Source organism: Opisthocomus hoazin, chromosome 1 (genome assembly GCF_030867145.1).
Source record: "Opisthocomus hoazin isolate bOpiHoa1 chromosome 1, bOpiHoa1.hap1, whole genome shotgun sequence".
In the NCBI taxonomy this organism is placed as follows: domain Eukaryota; kingdom Metazoa; phylum Chordata; class Aves; order Opisthocomiformes; family Opisthocomidae; genus Opisthocomus; species Opisthocomus hoazin.
Genome location: NC_134414.1, coordinates 28,439,053 through 28,456,776, shown reverse-complemented (window position 1 = coordinate 28,456,776; position 17,724 = coordinate 28,439,053). Strand labels below are relative to the sequence as shown.

The 17,724-nt window shown below is 40.9% G+C and overlaps 1 protein-coding gene across 3 annotated transcripts in view; it reads left to right on the top strand.

The window, feature by feature from the left end:
• LOC104332702 (NEDD4 binding protein 2 like 2) overlaps positions 1 to 17,724 on the top strand; it is a 52,711-nt gene that overhangs the window by 32,237 nt on the left and 2,750 nt on the right. For 2 of the 3 annotated variants that reach the window (XM_075420227.1, XM_075420217.1), the window contains 4 exons: positions 7,485 to 9,292; positions 11,856 to 11,941; positions 12,639 to 12,684; positions 13,622 to 13,814. In XM_075420227.1, coding sequence (XP_075276342.1) covers positions 7,485 to 9,292; positions 11,856 to 11,941; positions 12,639 to 12,684; positions 13,622 to 13,782 — 2,101 coding nt within the window. In that variant the 3' untranslated portion in view covers positions 13,783 to 13,814. Of the gene's footprint in view, positions 1 to 7,484; positions 9,293 to 11,855; positions 11,942 to 12,638; positions 12,685 to 13,621; positions 13,815 to 17,724 lie in introns of those variants that run through there. The other variant, XM_075420237.1, reaches the window with a different exon arrangement.

The window sequence follows — 17,724 nt, the reverse complement described above, 5'->3', positions numbered from 1 at the left end:
GCAGATGTTCTGAATGGCAACATTGTCTACAGTTACAGGTATTTGAATTTTATGTTACTATAATCTAGGTTAAAGGCAGGTTACTTAATATTTACTGATACTGTTTTCCTCTTGTAACTTTCCCTCCCCCTTTTCTCTTACTTTTGAACTGCGTCTGTCTCATCTGATTTGAGTCCTGTGTGTTCAGTTACTACAGTTGTCTTCATAACTCTGGATCCCTCTCCCCCTCCTGTTTCTTCCCTGAACTATAAACTTGTGTGGAGAGCTACACCTTATTCTATTTTTTTTTAGTGCCTTGGTTCAAACTGATGCTGATTTAAAAACCGAGTATATATATATATATATATATATATATTCCCTCTCCCTCCAGGTTGTCCTTTTGAGTTTTTTTCTTGTTCTGCTGAAAGTAATATTTTCTGTTATACAATATATTTTTCTTCATTCCTTTTTTTTTCTTAGCCTTATTAAGTTTGCAGCATCTTCTTGTGTTTTCAAAACTCATACTTTTGTTCCCAGAATTATGGTCTGTGCTTTGGTGGTTATTTAATTATATGTCTCTGCTATATGCTTTGTTGATTGAAGCTGTTTTAGACATAGCTAACTTCTGTGATCTTTCATTGAAAGTTCCTAACGGAAAATAGCTTATTACGTACTTCTAAGTATTCCATTCTGCTCTCATTATACCTCGGTTGCTTCCTTACATGCCCACCCATATTTTTCCTCAACTTGATTTCACTTTTGTCTTATGTAGTTCTCTTTCTTTTCTGGTTAAAATAGTGGTAAATTGATTTATTTGAAGAGTAGATTCTATAGGGGCCTAAATATACAATGAGGATATTTTTTAGGAATTGGGATCTGGGAAGTCTGTCTTATTTGTGGACTGCATTTTAGGACACGATTTATTTCACAGCCTCGTGAAATCTCAGTAAATCTGCCTTTGCCTGGGTAGAGCTGCTCAGGTAGAATTGCATAAGCACATGCCTGGAAAGCAACAGATTGTCAGGGACAGGAACTGAAAGATGGATTGTGAGGTTTCTCACAGCATTTAATTTTTGAATGCAGATCTTATTTCTCCTGAAATCAAGGATCCACTCAGATGCGCTGCAGTCTTGTGTTTGAACTGGTTAGATTATATATACACTATGCAGTATGTTATATCTGTAACAGCAACTGTGGTTGTCATTTGGAATGAAAAAGGTTGATATTTTTAAGGTAATTATTACAGTTTGCGTGTTTTTTCAGTATCTGTGAATTGGCCATGAGGCAAGCGGGCTTCGCATTTGCAGTGGACAACACTGTTTGGTCAGTCACAGTCTTTACCAGCATGCTTGGTGGCTTTCAGCTGGGAGCACCAGCTTTGTAAGATGCAGTGTGTAAATTGTGCTCTGGTGTTGCTGAGAGTGCTTAGGATGTAGTGCTTAGGAAGTAGTGAAAACTGATTGCTTCTTATCACATGCAGTAGAGCTATAGTTTGTCCAGAAGATAGTGAAAACTGAGACTGATTGTTGTCTAGGAAGGTGGGATTTTTCTGTCCTGTTACAGATTTTTTGAAACTGTTCCTTAAAATCTCGTACAGAAATGTGTTTATATCAGTAGAAAATTAAGGAGCGCTGCTGCACAGCAGGTTACAGCAAACTTTATTAACTAGTGCGAATTTGACTATAGTTGCTATTTCTCCGAACTGCTTCTCAAAGCAGCATGTGTCTTGTGGAGCCTGGATGAATTTCAGTCAGGTTGTCTTCATGCTTGAGCTGGTATCATCCAAGCAGTAGAACTGATGTCATCAAACTTGATGAGATGATTCATACAGTACTTCCAGTGCATAACTTTGGCATCTGTGTCCATCATGTTCTCTTCAAAAGACTAAATACTGACAGAGAGAACTTAAATTAAATTTGATTCTGAGCTGAGCCTCCGTGGGTGAGGAGGCTGATGATAAAGCTGCGGTTTCTTCTCTGTATTGTAAGTGCACCCCCTTAAGATGGATTTAGATCACTTGCAGTGTTCCACTTTGTCCTTTTTTTTCCTTCTTAACATGCTTTTTAACATTGAGCCATAATTAATGGCACAGAGAAATCCAGTAAAACAAAAATGGTGTCTTGTCTCTGTTAGCATCCGTCAGTACCTCTGTTGCTGTTTGGGGTGTTTTTTTTTTTTCCTTTCCTGGTTAGAATTTTGAATTGTGTCAGGTCAGATGTTTATGGCAGCTAAATGAGGTTGAAAGCAGCTTTTGAATTGTTCCATGTGTTCAGCAAGTAGATGTTTGATTCTAAGCGGAAGTATTTTCAGTGTGCATGTATGTATATATCAATCGGTATATTCAGGATTGATTTCCTTAATGAACATATTCCGTGACTGAGGAGCCGAAATAGGAGATTGGCTCTCAGTCAGAAGACATTTATGAGTTTCATCAACCAGGCAGGACAAAGATCAGATCACTCCACTTGAAACTTCTTGTGGAGTGAACGGATCATCATTTGAAAGTGAATTGCTGTTACTAGCACCTCAGGCACTTGAGTTTCTTGGTGGGTTTGTTTTGTTGGGGTTTTTTGCTTAGTTGTTTGGTTTTTTACTTTGACAAGTAAAGTGGTTGTGCTTTTTGCCATGTACTTGATTAAATGAACAGCTTATAAAGGCATGCTTTGATCAAACCAATTGTATGCTGCTATCTGTGTACTCTCTAGATCAATGTCTCTTGTGTCTGGACTGTAACAGGGCAGCAGTCTGGTGGCTGATTATACATTGCGCAGAACTATACATAGATCAGTCCTGTAGAAATGATAAAGATAGGAGTAGCTCTTTGAGTACTGTGAAAAAATAGCACATTTTATGAAGGCAAGTAATAAAATCTCACCACCACTCACAATGCTGTTGGGAGACAATAATAAATACTGAGTCACTTTAGATTGAATCCAATTAGTAGAATCTTTACTGATCTAGGGTGGGGAGCATTAATTTGCAACACTGTAATGTGTAAATATTTTTTATGAATCATTTACGGTGAATGTCCTTAAGATGGGCTGCGAGGCAACCCAACACGTTGCTGCTAAAAGTAGTCACCTTGCTCCCACCAGCCACTTCCTTTGTCTTAGCTAGACACTTACATCTTGCTTTGGTCAGTTAAGTCAGCTCAACAACAAATCAAATAATTGCTTTCTTTTGATGCTGGCTCAGTCAGGTAAATCCACCCCCAAGGAGGATGGTAGAGCCAGCAAAAGTCAAGTAGTGGAAGTTCAGGGGCAACATGTGGAACATGGTAGGAAAGGGTGACTAAGACTGTTTCTTCAGCAGCAATAAAGTTCTTTGTTGGTTGCTGCACTGTCTAATGGAATTTCACCTTTTGGAAAACGCAGTAATGCTGACAAGTTATTTTGCATGTGTTTTTTTCCAGTTGCTTGATCACATATTACGGATATTCCATTTGGTTTTGAGGAACTGGACTTTTATCACTCATGTCAGTATTAAAGGCAAGATGTGTAACAAGAAGGCTGGTACCATGACTTGTTTTTGTTATACCAGAGTTATAACTTCAGTTTCTTTATGTTGCTGAAGTAAAGTTAGGTCACAAGGAATTCAGCAATGCAGTTGGACTTACCAGGCAGGGAAAGTGAAATGTACCCCAGTAAATGCAATTTTATGTAAGCAACTCTACTGTAATTTTGATGTTGAAAACCCATGCCATACACTTTGGAGATTAATGATAACATACATATTTTAAAGAGCATATACCTCATTTCTAAGTGTCATATGGAATTGCTTTTTAAATTTATCAATTCCTCTATATTTCATTACAGCAATGACTGCAGGCATTTTTGATATTAAGCAGACATCAGCTTAGATGTCTGCTAGGGCTGGAGTTTGTACAACTACAAGTAACTAACTCTTCCTGGTTTTGCCATTTTCCAGCAAAATGTGCCTAATTTCTGTAGATGTTTACTTTGCATGTCCTGTCTTAGCAGTCATTAAAGTGCATTTGTTTGTCCAGTAAAGGGTGTCATCTGAGCACTGACTCTCAATCAGGCTGGATGATGCTATTCTGAGCAGTTGGTTACAACCTTGAAGTCACATGCAACAGAGTTACGGCAAAAAGCTTTTGATACTGTCTAAATGGTAGGCTGAGAAATTTCAGAGTGTTGTTACAGAAAGTGAATTCCTATTTCAATAAAATTACTATTACGTATTTTCAGGTCTGTGTATTACCAATCAGTCATTTTTAATTGCACAATATATAGCAGAATTTAATTGCACAATATATAGCAGAATTTAATTATCAACTGAAATGACACCTTTACCCCCCCCTCCTCTTTTGTGTGTATTGTATGTGTTTAAAAACAGCTCACTAGTAAATGCCCCTATAAAGAAAAGAAGTCTATCTCCATGCTGGTTCTTGAATTTTCTCAGTGTTTGCATGCCATATGGTTTTACAATAAGAAAAACTAAAAAGGCGTGTCGGTGGACTGAAAGAGGAGGAACTAAGATAAAACTAAAGAAAACTAGTAGACAATTTGCTTCATTAAATGCAAAAACCTTGATGTGATACCAAGTATAGCCCAAGCAGGAAATTTTTAGCTATGCCATCATGGTGCCTTAGAGCGTTTCTTTGGGGCAGTATTTTCTTAGAATCAGTTGGAGAACAAGTTGCTTGGAAAAGTGAAGAATAATAAATGTTATTAATCTGCATTTACTAGTTCATCACTTTCCTTTTTACTGTAGTCCTTTCTTTAGGAAATCCAGACCTTTAGAAAATGAATTGCACTGAATTGCTGTAAAACCTCCATGTTTCGAAAGCGGAGAAATGATGTAGTTGTTGTATTTGTTACGAACTGTTGAATGTCACTACTGAAGGTCATATCCAGATATGCTAAATCATCAGCCTTGGCCAACGCTTGCATGCGTTATTGTTACGGCATGCGACAATTTCAACACAATAATAAGTGTTAGTTTCTCCAGGTTCTTCTTCTCCCATTGTTTGGTGGATGTATTTCTGCTGTTCTTGCATTCCAAAGTGAATCCTGTCCAGCATGGGTTTCCTTTCTGATTCAGAATTAATGGTGAGGAGAGTAAATAAATGTGCTGACCTCCGAGACGTTTCCCCTCCCCCCCCCCCCCCCCAATTTGCGCAAAGTTCTACAATACCTTTTGGTGTGGCATCCCAGCCTAAGAAGGTTTCTGTCAGCATTGTCCTGAAAGCGTTGTCAGGTGTCTCAGGAGTTAGACATCAGAAATATGCTTGAATCAGTATTAGGGACATTTGCTTCCAGCAGCAGCTGCGCAAATTCACATCTGGGAGAAGTGAGTGGTAAGCAAGAGTACAGCTACAATAATACCAAGGCTGGAGAAGTCCGTTCCTTTCCGTGCCAGTGCCAACATCAGCAATTTGGTTGTCATTTCTGCAGAGTTGTTATGGCAGCAGAGGGGCCTTTGGGTACAATACTAAATTCTTCTTGGAATTAGTGCACAGGTCTGTTTTATTCCCCACTCCATTAAAAACAATTAAAAATGGGACATTATTTTCTATTTCACTGGTAATGGGTTTTACGCTTCTGAAAACTTCAGAGAATTTCCTCTTCTAAAACCACTTTCAAGTCATAAATTTTCATCGCGGAGGGAGAAAGTTAATGTCAGGATTTAAGACAGAATCTGTGATTAGTATGTGGTTTCTGCAAATCTGCATTACATGTAAGAAAATAATCTCTCCAACTACCATTGCAGATGCTTCACTTATATATAATTTAGTTCAATAGGCAAATAAGATCTATTCCATCCTAAAGCTTTGTTTGCATCCCGTCTCTCTTTTGGGGAGAAAGGAGGCACGTTGCTGAGTAGGGAATGTATTGTGAACAGAATTCAGGTTGGAATTTGTCTTGGCTAGCTTCAAACATCTGCAGTATAGATACTCACACTTAAACCATAGGGTGCTGTGCTGAAAATAGACTGATTTGGAAAAGGGGAAGTCAGTTTCTATTACTCACAGGAAAGCACTGTGTGGACTTAAATGCCAACATTTGAAGGAAGTCCCATTTCTTAGTAGCATGTCTCATGTGGATGCAATTATAGGGCAATAAAATTGTTGTGCTTTCCAACAGCATATTTTCGGAGATCCCGTAGTGCTTGGTGCAGCAATATCAAGGCACCAAGACTTTTGAGTCCTGCTCCAGTCAAGTGACTTTGTGGCTGTAGCAAGGCTGAGAAAGCTGCTGAGGTCCTTCACACTCAGAGAATTAGGAGTTTGCTTTGTAGAGTTCAGATTAGAAAGAATTTACATGAGTCTAACAATGAATAAATTTAAGAATGAATAAAGGGTAAGGGTAGGTTTCCACAGGCAACCTTTAGTCCCAGGTTGCCTACTGATGACTCTGGCTTTCCATCCGTGTGCACAATCACCCCCATTTTTTAATTTCTCTCTGAAGAATTTCAGAATACAGCACTTAAAAAAGCTTATGTTGCATATGAATGCCCAGAAAATAACCAATTTTACCCTATAATTCTTCTAGCTACTGGTTTGTTTGCTTTAGTGTGTTGTGTAAAGTACCGTCCTGAACAAAGAGTTTACAGAAAAACGAAGAATTACAGAAAAGGAGCAGATCTTTGATATGAAGATTTATCGGTCAAACTTAACTTTGAAAATCTCATCTCTCTCTGAAGAGTTGCATAGGGAGAAATTAGATTTCTGGGCTAGGTTTTTCGTGCATGAGTTCATTTCAGGGTTAGCTGGCTGATGGGCTAACATCAAGATTTCAGAGGAGTCCCTGTTAGGGCTGCTATCTGTTAAATTCAATGAGAAATGCAGAGAAAAAAAATCAGACGTTCTGAAAAGGACTACAAAGTTTATTGTAAATAACTGCCTACAATTGTGTTAGTTTTTCTGTAGTGTGTTATTTTGTTGCTCGTAAAATATGAAATAGGGTTTCCAAATGTGTATGCATCCACACTTTATATACTGAACAGTAAATATCAGAGTTGCTGTAGTCACTGTACCTTTATTCAGACTTTTGGTTAGTAAGTTTTGAATTTGAGTCCAGGTTATCTAAGTATAGTCCATCTAATCTTAATGGATGAAATTTTCTTACTACATCCTCCACTAAGTAGCTTTCTGCTCAGCATGACATTTAATGAAATTTTAGAATAGCAGTAGCTCCTCAGTATCTGTTATTCAAACATCATTTAGAAAGACATCCAGAAACATGTTGTTTGGTCTTGCAATAATTTGTGGTGCTTTTTGTAAAGATAAGTTAATGAGATGGCAGCTATGTTTATTTAAATTGGTTTTGGATATTCAAGATTGTTCTGAATTGTAAGGTGTACGTTTGTTTAATCAATAGAAGGTTTTTAGAATAGAAGATTTTTATCTATTTAAAATGCAGATGGTCTGTGTTTGATCATCATATTAACATAAAGTGCCTATTCTTCAAATTGAACACCACAAGTATATTACTACTGAATTTTTTGTTTAGTTACATTTAATTTTTTTTGCTTTCGTGTAGGGAGACAATTTTAAAGAATAACCCTGGGCACCTGTTGACAAAAGCAAAGCAGAGGAAAAAGCGAAAAAGAAACAAAAAAATTAAAGGCGGTCATACAGAAATTATGAAGAAAAAGTTAGGTGGAGCAGCTCATCATCCACTTCCAAATGACCAGGACACATCCGAAAGTGAAGAGGATGATTCAGAAGAAGAAAACAGCAAATCGTTGTGTACGTTCAGGGAAGGTCCGGAGGATCCAGTGACAGTTTGTGAAGAGCAGCCTAACGGTGATGGTGAAAGCCTAAAAGAAGTTGCAGTGGTTTCACGAGAAAGGTTTCCCATCGCAGTGTCTGAGGTCTCAACAATGTTGAACAGTGCCTTGAAAAATGAGTTGCCTGTAGAAGGTCACATTTCACTTCTAGTAGATGTAGAACCTTTTTCGACTGAAAACCTAACCAAAAACGCATTCAATGACGAGGAAAGAAATCAAAGGTACAAAGAGAATCTTTGCAGAAGCAATTTCCTAAAAATAAGCAATGATAAAAATTCCACCTGGGAAACAGAAGGCGTCTCTGAAGATTATAAGACGCCACTGCTGAGCACAGAAAACAAGCTTGGATCATACCAAATTACATGTGAACCCGACATGGAAGCTAAGCTGTTAAGTTTAAATGGGGAAGAAAAAGAAGTGTCTCGGTGTTACAGTTCAAGTGTACGTGATAATGTGCCTGATCAGAACATGGAGGACAAAGGTGCATTAAAAGCAGAGAAGAATCACTCTAATGCCTGGGCTTTTTTTTCAGTTAATTTACCTACTGAGGAATTGCAGCTGGGCTTTGATACGCAAGTTTCTCTTTCCTCTTGGTCTGAGGATAAATTTGTAGGTGAACAAAGACCCCCAAAAATGAGGAATCCGAAACAGACTCTTATGAACAGTTCAACACAGCTAAACTGCTGTCAGTCAAACGAAGGGTGGGTAAAGGAAAACCATCAGGTAACAGTAACTGAGGAGGCTGGTGATGTGGTGAGCAATGGTCTATCAGTGTCTCCAGCTGGTGACATGCACTTGGATTCCCTTGTGGAAGCCAGGGCCGCCTTCATGCAGTGTTCGAGTGATGTAAAAGTTCCAAGAAATGATGCCACACCAACTACATCAAAGAGGAGAAGATGCAGAAGAATTGTCAATTTGGCGCCGAAGTTTAATCTACCAAGACAGATTGCTGGGAGTACAGAGGAAGGGAAGGAATTCCCCAGAAAAGGCGATGTTCCTCCAAAAAGTGTTTTAGAAGTGGAGCAAAAGAGCTTTCTAAGCAAGGACCGTGGAGAGGAACATGAGCAGAACAGTGCATTGCAGGAATATTCTGCACCTTGCAGTGGCACCAAGGCAACCTGTTCCTTACCCACCCAGGATGCAGATGCTCTGTTATGTGATATTTCTTATTTGGGACAACCTTCTCCTATGCCAGAATATTCCTGCAGGGTTTATGTAGCTTCCAGGACTAAGGAGGAGCAAGTTAGAACTCTTAAGCAACAACAGGTAGTTGATACAAAAGAGGGTGAGAGTGAAAAAGTTTCTTCAGAGGTTGCAAATAGCCAACCAGATATTTTGACATCTGTTAAAGTTATTTCTGAATGTCCAGGAGATTCTAGTATATTGGCAAGCTCCAGTGAAAATGGGCACGAAGCAGATAACCCTGAGCCAGCAGAGGCCTCTCAACTTGAAGATAATCAAGATGTGAATATGAAATGTAGTTTTCTGGGACTTCCCTTATCATTAGGATTTGCTTTTCAACTTGTGCAGCTCTTTGGCTCTCCAGGTCTTCCACTGGGTAATACTCTTCTCACTACTCCTATGTAAAAAAAACAAGAAAAAACCCACAACCCCTCAAAACCTCAAACAAAAAACCCTCCAGAACACCCCCAAAAAACAAAACAAATGAACAAACAAAAAATCCTAAATCTCTATGATTACTCAGGTTTATTGCAATACCAAGTAATCTAATATGAATCCTCTTGAAAGGAATCACTGCTGCTTTGGTGATTATTTTATTTTAATTCTTTTATTTTTTACCTAAAAGCTTTTTCAGTCTGTTAAAGGTGCCGTTGGATTTGGCTTCATAGTGTCTTTTGTAACAAAGACTTACTTTAAATCTAGAGCATGAAGCTCTGGTTGATGTTTTAGTGCGTCCTACTGAGTAAGACTTTTCTGTGTTGATTACAGAACTAAATGAAAACATGGTACAAAATGTTGTTCTTTTACATAAAGATTGCATGTTTGTTTTTATAGTCCACCTGGTTAATGTAGTACTTATTCCTTTTTCTTTATTTAGTGAGGTTTTCACAGAACCTTATGCAACTTAGGTACTGTTCAAAATCTTTCCCAGAATCAAATTTAATTTGAAGTTTAGTATCAAACTTACTAGATGCATTTTCTGATAGCGAATACTTTCTTTTTAATCATGCATGGTTAAGAAGTCTCACAGTGTTGCATACTTGCCTTCCAGAGCTCCAATTGTGATATTTTCGTACTTGGAGTTTAATAATTTTAAGTTAGCTGTTAGAAGTCTGATGATCGGTCCTCAAAGGAGTTGTGTGTGGCAATCATGATTTCCAGATTTACCGCAGGCCAGCGTAACCGTGCAGAGCTGTAGCCAGCAACAACAACAGCTGGCACTTGTCTGGAAATCACCCTAGGACATGGTGCTGTCTACGCACCTGCTGAAAGCGCCACGTTCCCTGTGCATAAAGTTCTGCTACTTCTTTGGTCCAAATTTAGTCAGTGGAGAAACAGTAACTTTGATGTGGCCAACAAATAGGATTAAAAAAAACACAGACTGGTTTTTTCAGCGTGTAGACCTTTACACCTGTTTGTTTCAGTAGAATATAAGCCTGTATTTCATATGAAAATTTTAAGATACAACTGAGGAGCAGCTTACATCTGTTTATCTGCCCAAACTGACCTTGGGATTCTTTCTTTTTATTGTAAAAGTCGATGGCAATGCTACCTGCCAGAACAGTGATGCAAACCCCAGGCAGCATTACTCGTCCCCAAAAGACCTGCAGTGCTGCTTTACCTAAATCTGGCAGCACACACCAAAGAACTTGCCATCTAGAGCTGAAACAGAGCAGAGAAGTATGGCTCATGTCCTCAGCTATTGCATATAAAACAATTTTCTCTTCCAAACTTGATGAGTCTTCATATCTGTGATCTTAAATTTCATCATCTTAGAGGGAGTTGGCCATGACATGAACACAGGGATCTTCCAGGAAAAAACTAAAAACAGGCATTCAGAAACACTCAGTAGGTTAGTGAACCAAATGTTGTTGTTCTGGGTCAGCAACAGGTGAATTTCTCTTGGTGTTTAGATGCATTTCTTTTGGAAATCACCGTTAAGAATCTCTCTGAAGCCCTGTCATAGTGGTCAGACATTGGAACAGGCTGCCCAGGGAGGTGATTGAGTCCCCATCCCTGGAGATGTTCAAAAAATGTGTGGATGTGGCACTTTGGGATATGGTTTAGCAGGCATGGTGGTGTTGGGTTGACGGTTGGACTTGATGATCTTAGAGGTCTTTTCCAACCTATGATTCTATGATTTTGTGATTGCTGGTTTTTGGGGTTGGTTTTTTCCATCAAAATTGCAATTGCTATCTGCGGAAGGCTGGTCTTATTCTCATTTGGCTACGCTTTTCCTACAATTTCAAAAATTCTTGTGCTTTTTGTAGCCTATTATATATTGATTCTAGTATTATATCTACTATTTATTCATGTACAGATTTGAGCTGTAGTATTTTACAACACTGGCAATTGCAGTCAATTGTTATTGACATTTGGAGGGGGAATTTTTGGGAAATGTCTGGTTATTTATAAATGAAAAATTTAGTTGAGTGACTTGCTTATATGATTTTCATATAAGCATAGAATATATTTTAGACTGTTTCCCTGTAAAGAATCTGTTTCCAGCTGCTTAAACAGTGTTAGAGTTAAAATGTTTTAGTGATTTCTTTAGTGATATTGCACAAATCCCTATAATTAAACATTTTTAAATTTAAAGGTTGTTACTTAAGTTGCATTTTGTTTAATTTATGGCCTGAAAGCTTTCTGGTTTTCTTTTTTGTGCCTGGTTTCAGGGGACTATGTGGGGGAAACGAAAGTATGGTAGGAAAGTCTTTGCCTAAAAAAAGTAACCAAACCCAAGTCTCCTCCCCCTTCTGTGCTCTGCATTACATTCTAGAAAACCAAAATTCTAACGTTGCTGCTGGCTTGTTCAAGTATCTGCTGATTTTTTGAAAAGTCCTACATATATAATGTATGCAAAAATTGTAATTCAAGTGATATATTTTGGCTATGGAGAGATCTGAACACTCAACTGCAAAAAATATTTTCTTCTGCAGAATCCTTGTTGCCAGATGATTATATAGTTCCTCTTGACTGGAAAGTTTCAAAGATGATCTATTTACTGTGGAAGACCTCTGTGGAGGTACGAATTTTAGGGGATTTTGGAAGGCTTTCCAATATTCCAGGTGTAAAGAGGAATTCTTCAGTTCATAAGCAAGATGATGTTCTTTGCAAGTAAATTTGCTTTGGTTTTTGATACCCACAGTGACGAGATGGATGTTTTATATACTCTTCTGAATATTTCCAGAACCAACTCCAGGCCATGGTAGGATTCATGTTTTGAAAGATCAGCTTCAGAAATGTAGACAAAGTAGTTGAAGGATTAAAAAAACCCAGCCCTTTCCCTTGATACTTTTGACCTGACCTGGCCTACGTTCATTAAGTACAACCTACCATCATCCAGTTGGTTTTCATCTCACGGTTTTCTCCCATCATCTGAGCAAATTTCATCCTGCGCTACCTGTAGCTTCTTGACAGCTACTTCTACAAAGAGTCAGAAGAGAGGAGAGAAGTCATTCTGAGTGACTGATAGCAACTTAGCTCTCCTTGTCTAGTTAGAAAGCATTAACTTACAAATTACTTTTTTCCCCCTGCTGTGGCTGTTGCTTTGTGAAGGTTTGTTTTTATCTAAGGAGCACTGTAGTCTCTGGTAGTGGAAATGAGAAAATCCTGTAAATAAAATGAAATTATAAGATAGAGCAAGGACCTTGTTCTTTCCCAAAATAACAAAATTTCTTTTAACATTCTTTTTTTCTCCGGACTATTATTATCTGTTTTAGGAAAAACAGAAAACAAATGGATTGCAGAATGGAAACGCCTTAGCTGGTAAGTGTGTTCTGTGGTACAAAAGCTATAAAATATGCCTTGTTCAGTAAAGAAGATAAGCTAATGCTGAAGTGTCTCAAAGGTTTTCAGCACAAATAGGCGATAACACTACTCTGTGCAAAAGCGCTAGGATGCGATAAATTAATCTGTGCCTCCGTTGATTGTGCACATGGTACGGCAGAGCTGCGGTTGCTGTGAATCATCCCTTTCTGCTTCCTGGGGCAAGTGCTGAAATTCTTTGCCTTTTCAAGTTTCCTGTATGGAATGAATCCAATGCTTAGCTCAAGTTTACCTGACTCCAGATCAGAAGGACATTTAGCATGAAAAAGTCTTTGTTTAAACTTTGTTTCTCTGAAAATTTGAGCATCTTCAACTTAATTAAACTTAATGGTCACTAAAGATTGCCAGCATAATAATTGGTCAGGCTCTGGAGCAGCAAGAGATTATCAAGGTCCGTGGGAAGCTCTGGACTGCTGCATACATTAATTCCTGCAGTGTGGAGGTCATGGGGTAAGGTTACTGATTCTTTTTCCGTTATTTCCATATTAGTTTAATATAATTTCACAAGTTGCCTAGCAGGAAGTTAAAAATACACAATAGTTGCTGTCCGGAAGCTGATAGGATTTGATGTCTGAAATAGGAGAGGAGTTTCTCTATTTTAAAAAAGAGAAAAGGAAGCTCTTGGAGGGCTGAGAGGAAGCATAGGAGTAGGAACACACACACATACACACACACACGCACGTGTAATTTCCCTGTCAGAGACAAACCTCAAAAATTTAGTTTATTTTGTAGGCCATTTAGGAGGCAGAATCAAGAGTATTCTGATGAAATAAAAGCTTGTTCTAGAAATACTCTATTCTGACATGATAGAAATAATGGACTACATACAGTAATTTCAGGTGTCTTTGGCTGCAGTTTGTAATTTGTTTATTTTTAGATGATATTATTAATCTTGAAGATCTAAATACAAATTGCCAAGAGAACCAAGACTTTTCTGAAACACATCTGGAAACGGACCTATTTCAAGAGGTGGTAGAGGAGAACGTCATGACCTACACTAGCGGTGGCTGCCTGGATGCTGCGCTTCATCAGTCATGACCGACCAGCTTAAATTCTGCGTGAAGGAAAAGGTAATCAGTCACACTTGTGAATGTATTTCATTCTTGTATTATATGTGACCAAACATCTAAAGAACATTGGTCATTACAGTTTTAAAGTGCATTTAGTATAATGACACGACATTCCATGCCAAGAGCCAGTCGATACACAATCAGCCAACTTGATCTTTTTTTTCCTTCAGCTTAGGATTGGAGGTTGGTTTTTTGTTTGTTTGGTTGTTGTTTTTTGAAGTCTGAATGGGGAAAAGAGAAGGTAGCATTTTGGTATAAAAGCCATATGAATTTTTTCCTCTGAAATCTGCAGCCTGCCTCGTGAAGTGAAAGCAGTGGTCTAGGTTGCTTAAGAACTGCATTTTATTCCCAGTTTGATTACTGCGGTGATCTGTAGTGAGTCAGGTCATCTCGGTGCTATTTTCCTCGTCTCTGCAACGTGGAGAGCAATGCTGACTCTGTTAAGGGTCTAATTACGAAGCGCGCTATATGAACAGTAAAACAATATTTCACTACACTAAGAAAGCATGTGGCAGTTCTGCTTTTCAGCAGAAAATCAGCAGCAGGAGGTTGCAACAGGATTCTACATATTGAAGGGTTAATTTTTCATGACTGTTTCATTCGGTATGACAAAGTGTGCTGCTGGGTGTTAGTACACTATCGTGTTTATGCTTGTCTTGTGAATTTTTGAACCCCTTGATAACTGGACAAACTTTCTCCAGTTTGTTTGTGAGAGATATTCTAAGTAGATTGTGATAAGAAGGAAGGACTTTTGGATCCAGCTGGAAAACACTAGCTGAACTTCCATATTGTTTTCCAACAGTTTTTCTTTCCAAAGTGGAAAATGCATAAATCTGTAGTTTTAAAATAAGGAAACTGATGTACATGGAAATAGAATACTCTACAGCGCTAGCTTATGTTAGTTGTAGGGAATATAGAATTAAAGCAATGCGTACTTCGCCATGAAAGAAGACTCCCAGTCAGTGTTTATCTTTTTTTTTTAAAAAAAAAAGGCATTGCACGCTCTGTGCGGAAGGATCTGATCATGAAGATCGTGCTGCAGTCGCGTGGTTAAGCTGGAGGTCCCTTGGCCTTCTGATTCCTACCCCCTCTTGGTAATGCAGATTCGCGGGGACGAGATAGCGGACAGAAGTCCCAAGGCCATCAAAAGGGACTTCAGGGCACTGGGGTGATTGGTTGAGGGATCAGGGGCACAGGTGGTGTTCTTCTCCATCCCATCAGTGGCAGGGAACAGCACTGAAAGGGGCAGGAAAACTCACCTGGTTAACAGGTGGCTCAGGGACTGGTGCCATTGGTCAAATTTTGGCTTCTTTGATCATGGGGAGGTGTACACAGCACCGGGCCTGCTGGCGACAGGTGGAACTCAGCTATCTCAAAGGGGAAAAAAGATTCTTGGCCACGAGCTGGCGGGGCTCATTGAGAGGGCTTTAAACTAGGTTCGAAGGGGGAAGGGGACGTAGCCCAGCTCACTAGGGATGAGCCTAGGCTTGGCGTGCCAGGGTCAGGGGTGAGATTGACAGCCCAGCATGGGCAATAACCAGGAGGAGCTGGAAGCCATTATACAGCAGGACGGCTACGACTTGGTCGCCATCACAGAAACGTGGTGGGACAACTCGCATGACTGGCATGCTATCATGGATGGCTACAGACTCTTTAGGAAAGACAGACCAACAAGGACAGGTGGTGGAGTTGCTCTATATGTGAGGGAGCAACTGGAATGCATTCAGCTTGGCCTGGGGGCAAATGAGGAACAAGTTGAGAGCTTGTGGGTTAGAATTAAGGGACAGGCTCATAAGGGTGACATTACGGTGGGTGTGTACTACAGGCCACCTGACCAGGAGGAGGAAATTGATGAGGCCTTCTAAGGGCAGCTGCAAGCAGCCTCACAATCACAGGCCCTGGTTCTCATGGGGGACTTCAACCACCCTGACATCAGCTGGGAAGACCATACAGCTAGGCAGGCACAATCCAGGAGGTTCCTACAGAGCATCGATGATAACTTTCTGATGCAAGTGATGGAGGAACCAACAAGGAAAGGTGCTCTGCTGGACCTTGTATTAACAAACAAGGAGGGACTGGTGGAGGATGTGAAGGTTGGAGGTAGACTCCGCTGCAGTGACCATGAAATGGTCGAGTTCAGGATCCTGCGTGGAGGAAGCAGGGCGATAAGCAGGATCAAAACCTTGGACCTCAGGAGGGCTGACTTCAGCCTCTTCAGGGAGCTACTGGGAGGAATCCCGTGGGCCAGGGCTCTCAAAGGCAGGGGGGTCCATTAGTGCTGGTCGCTCTTCAAACGACCCTTCCTCCATGCTCAGGAGCAATGCATCCCCCTGAGAAAGAAACTGAGCAAAGGAGGCAGGAGACCTGCATGGTTAAACAAGGAGCTTCTAGCGGAGATCAGGTGGAAGAGAAAGGTCCATGGAATGTGGAAAGAGGGGCAGGCCACTTGGGAAGAGTACAGGAATGTGGTCAGAGCATGCAGGGATGCCACGAGGAAGGCCAAAGTCCACCTGGAATTGAAGCTGGCAAGGGATGTCAAAAACAACAAGAAGGGCTTCTTCAACTACATCAGCAGCAAAAGGAAGGCTAGGGACAATGTGGGGCCGCTGCTGAATGAGGCGGGTGTCCTGGTGACGGAGGATGCAGAGAAGGCAGAGCTACTGAATGCCTTCTTTGCTTCAGTCTTCAGTGCCAAGGCAGGCCCTCAGGAATCCCAGGCCCCGGAGGTAAGAGAAGAAGCCTGCAGAAAGGACGACTTTCCCTTGCTCGAGGAGGACTGTGTGAGGGATCGCTTAAGCAATCTGGATGTCCACAAATCCATGGGCCCCGATGGAATGCACCCACGAGTGCTGAGGGAGCTGGCGGATGTCATTGCTGAGCCACTCTCCATCATCTTTGAGAGGTCCTGGAGGACAGGAGAGGTGCCCGAGGACTGGAGAAAGGCCAATGTCACTCCAGTCTTCAAAAAGGGCAAGAAGGAGGACCCAGGGAACTACAGGCCGGTCAGCCTCACCTCCATCCTGGGAAAGGTGATGGAGCAGCTTATCAAGGAGGCCATCATGAAGCAAGTGGAAGAAAAGAAGGTTATTGGGAGTAGTCAGCATGGATTCACCAAGGGGAAATCATGCCTGACCAATCTAATAGCTTTCTACGATGACATGACTGGCTGGGTAGATGAGGGGAGAGCCGTGGATGCTGTCTACCTAGATTTCAGCAAGGCTTTTGACACAGTCTCCCGTAACATCCTCCTAGGGAAGCTGAGGAAGTGTGGGCTGGATGAGTGGTCGGTGAAGTGGATTGAGAACTGGCTGAATGGCAGAACTCAGAGGGTTGTCATCAGCGGCGCTGAGTCTAGTTGGAGGCTGGTAACTAGTGGTGTCCCCCAGGGGTCAGTACTGGGCCCAGCCTTGTTTAACTTCTTCATCAACGACCTGGATGAAGAGTTAGAATGTACCCTCAGCAAGTTTGCTGATGACACCAAACTGGGAGGTGTGGTAGATACACCAGAAGGCTGTGCTGCCATTCAGCGTGACCTGGATAGGCTGGAAAGTTGGGCAGAGAGGAACCTGATGAGGTTCAACAAAGGCAAATGCAGGGTCCTGCACCTGGGGAGGAACAACCCCATGCACCAGTACAGGATTGGGGTGGATCTGCTGGAGAGCAGCTCTGCGGAGAGGGACCTGGGTGTCGTGGTGGATGACAGGTTGACCATGAGCCAGCAGTGTGCCCTGGCTGCCAGGAAAGCCAATGGGATCCTGGGGTGCATTAGGAGGAGTGTGGCCAGCAGGTCGAAGGAGGTTGTCCTTCCCCCCTACACTGCCCTAGTGAGGCCTTATCTGGAGTACTGTGTCCAGTTCTGGGCTCCCCAGTTCAAGAAAGATGAGGAGCTACTGGAGAGAGTCCAGCAGAG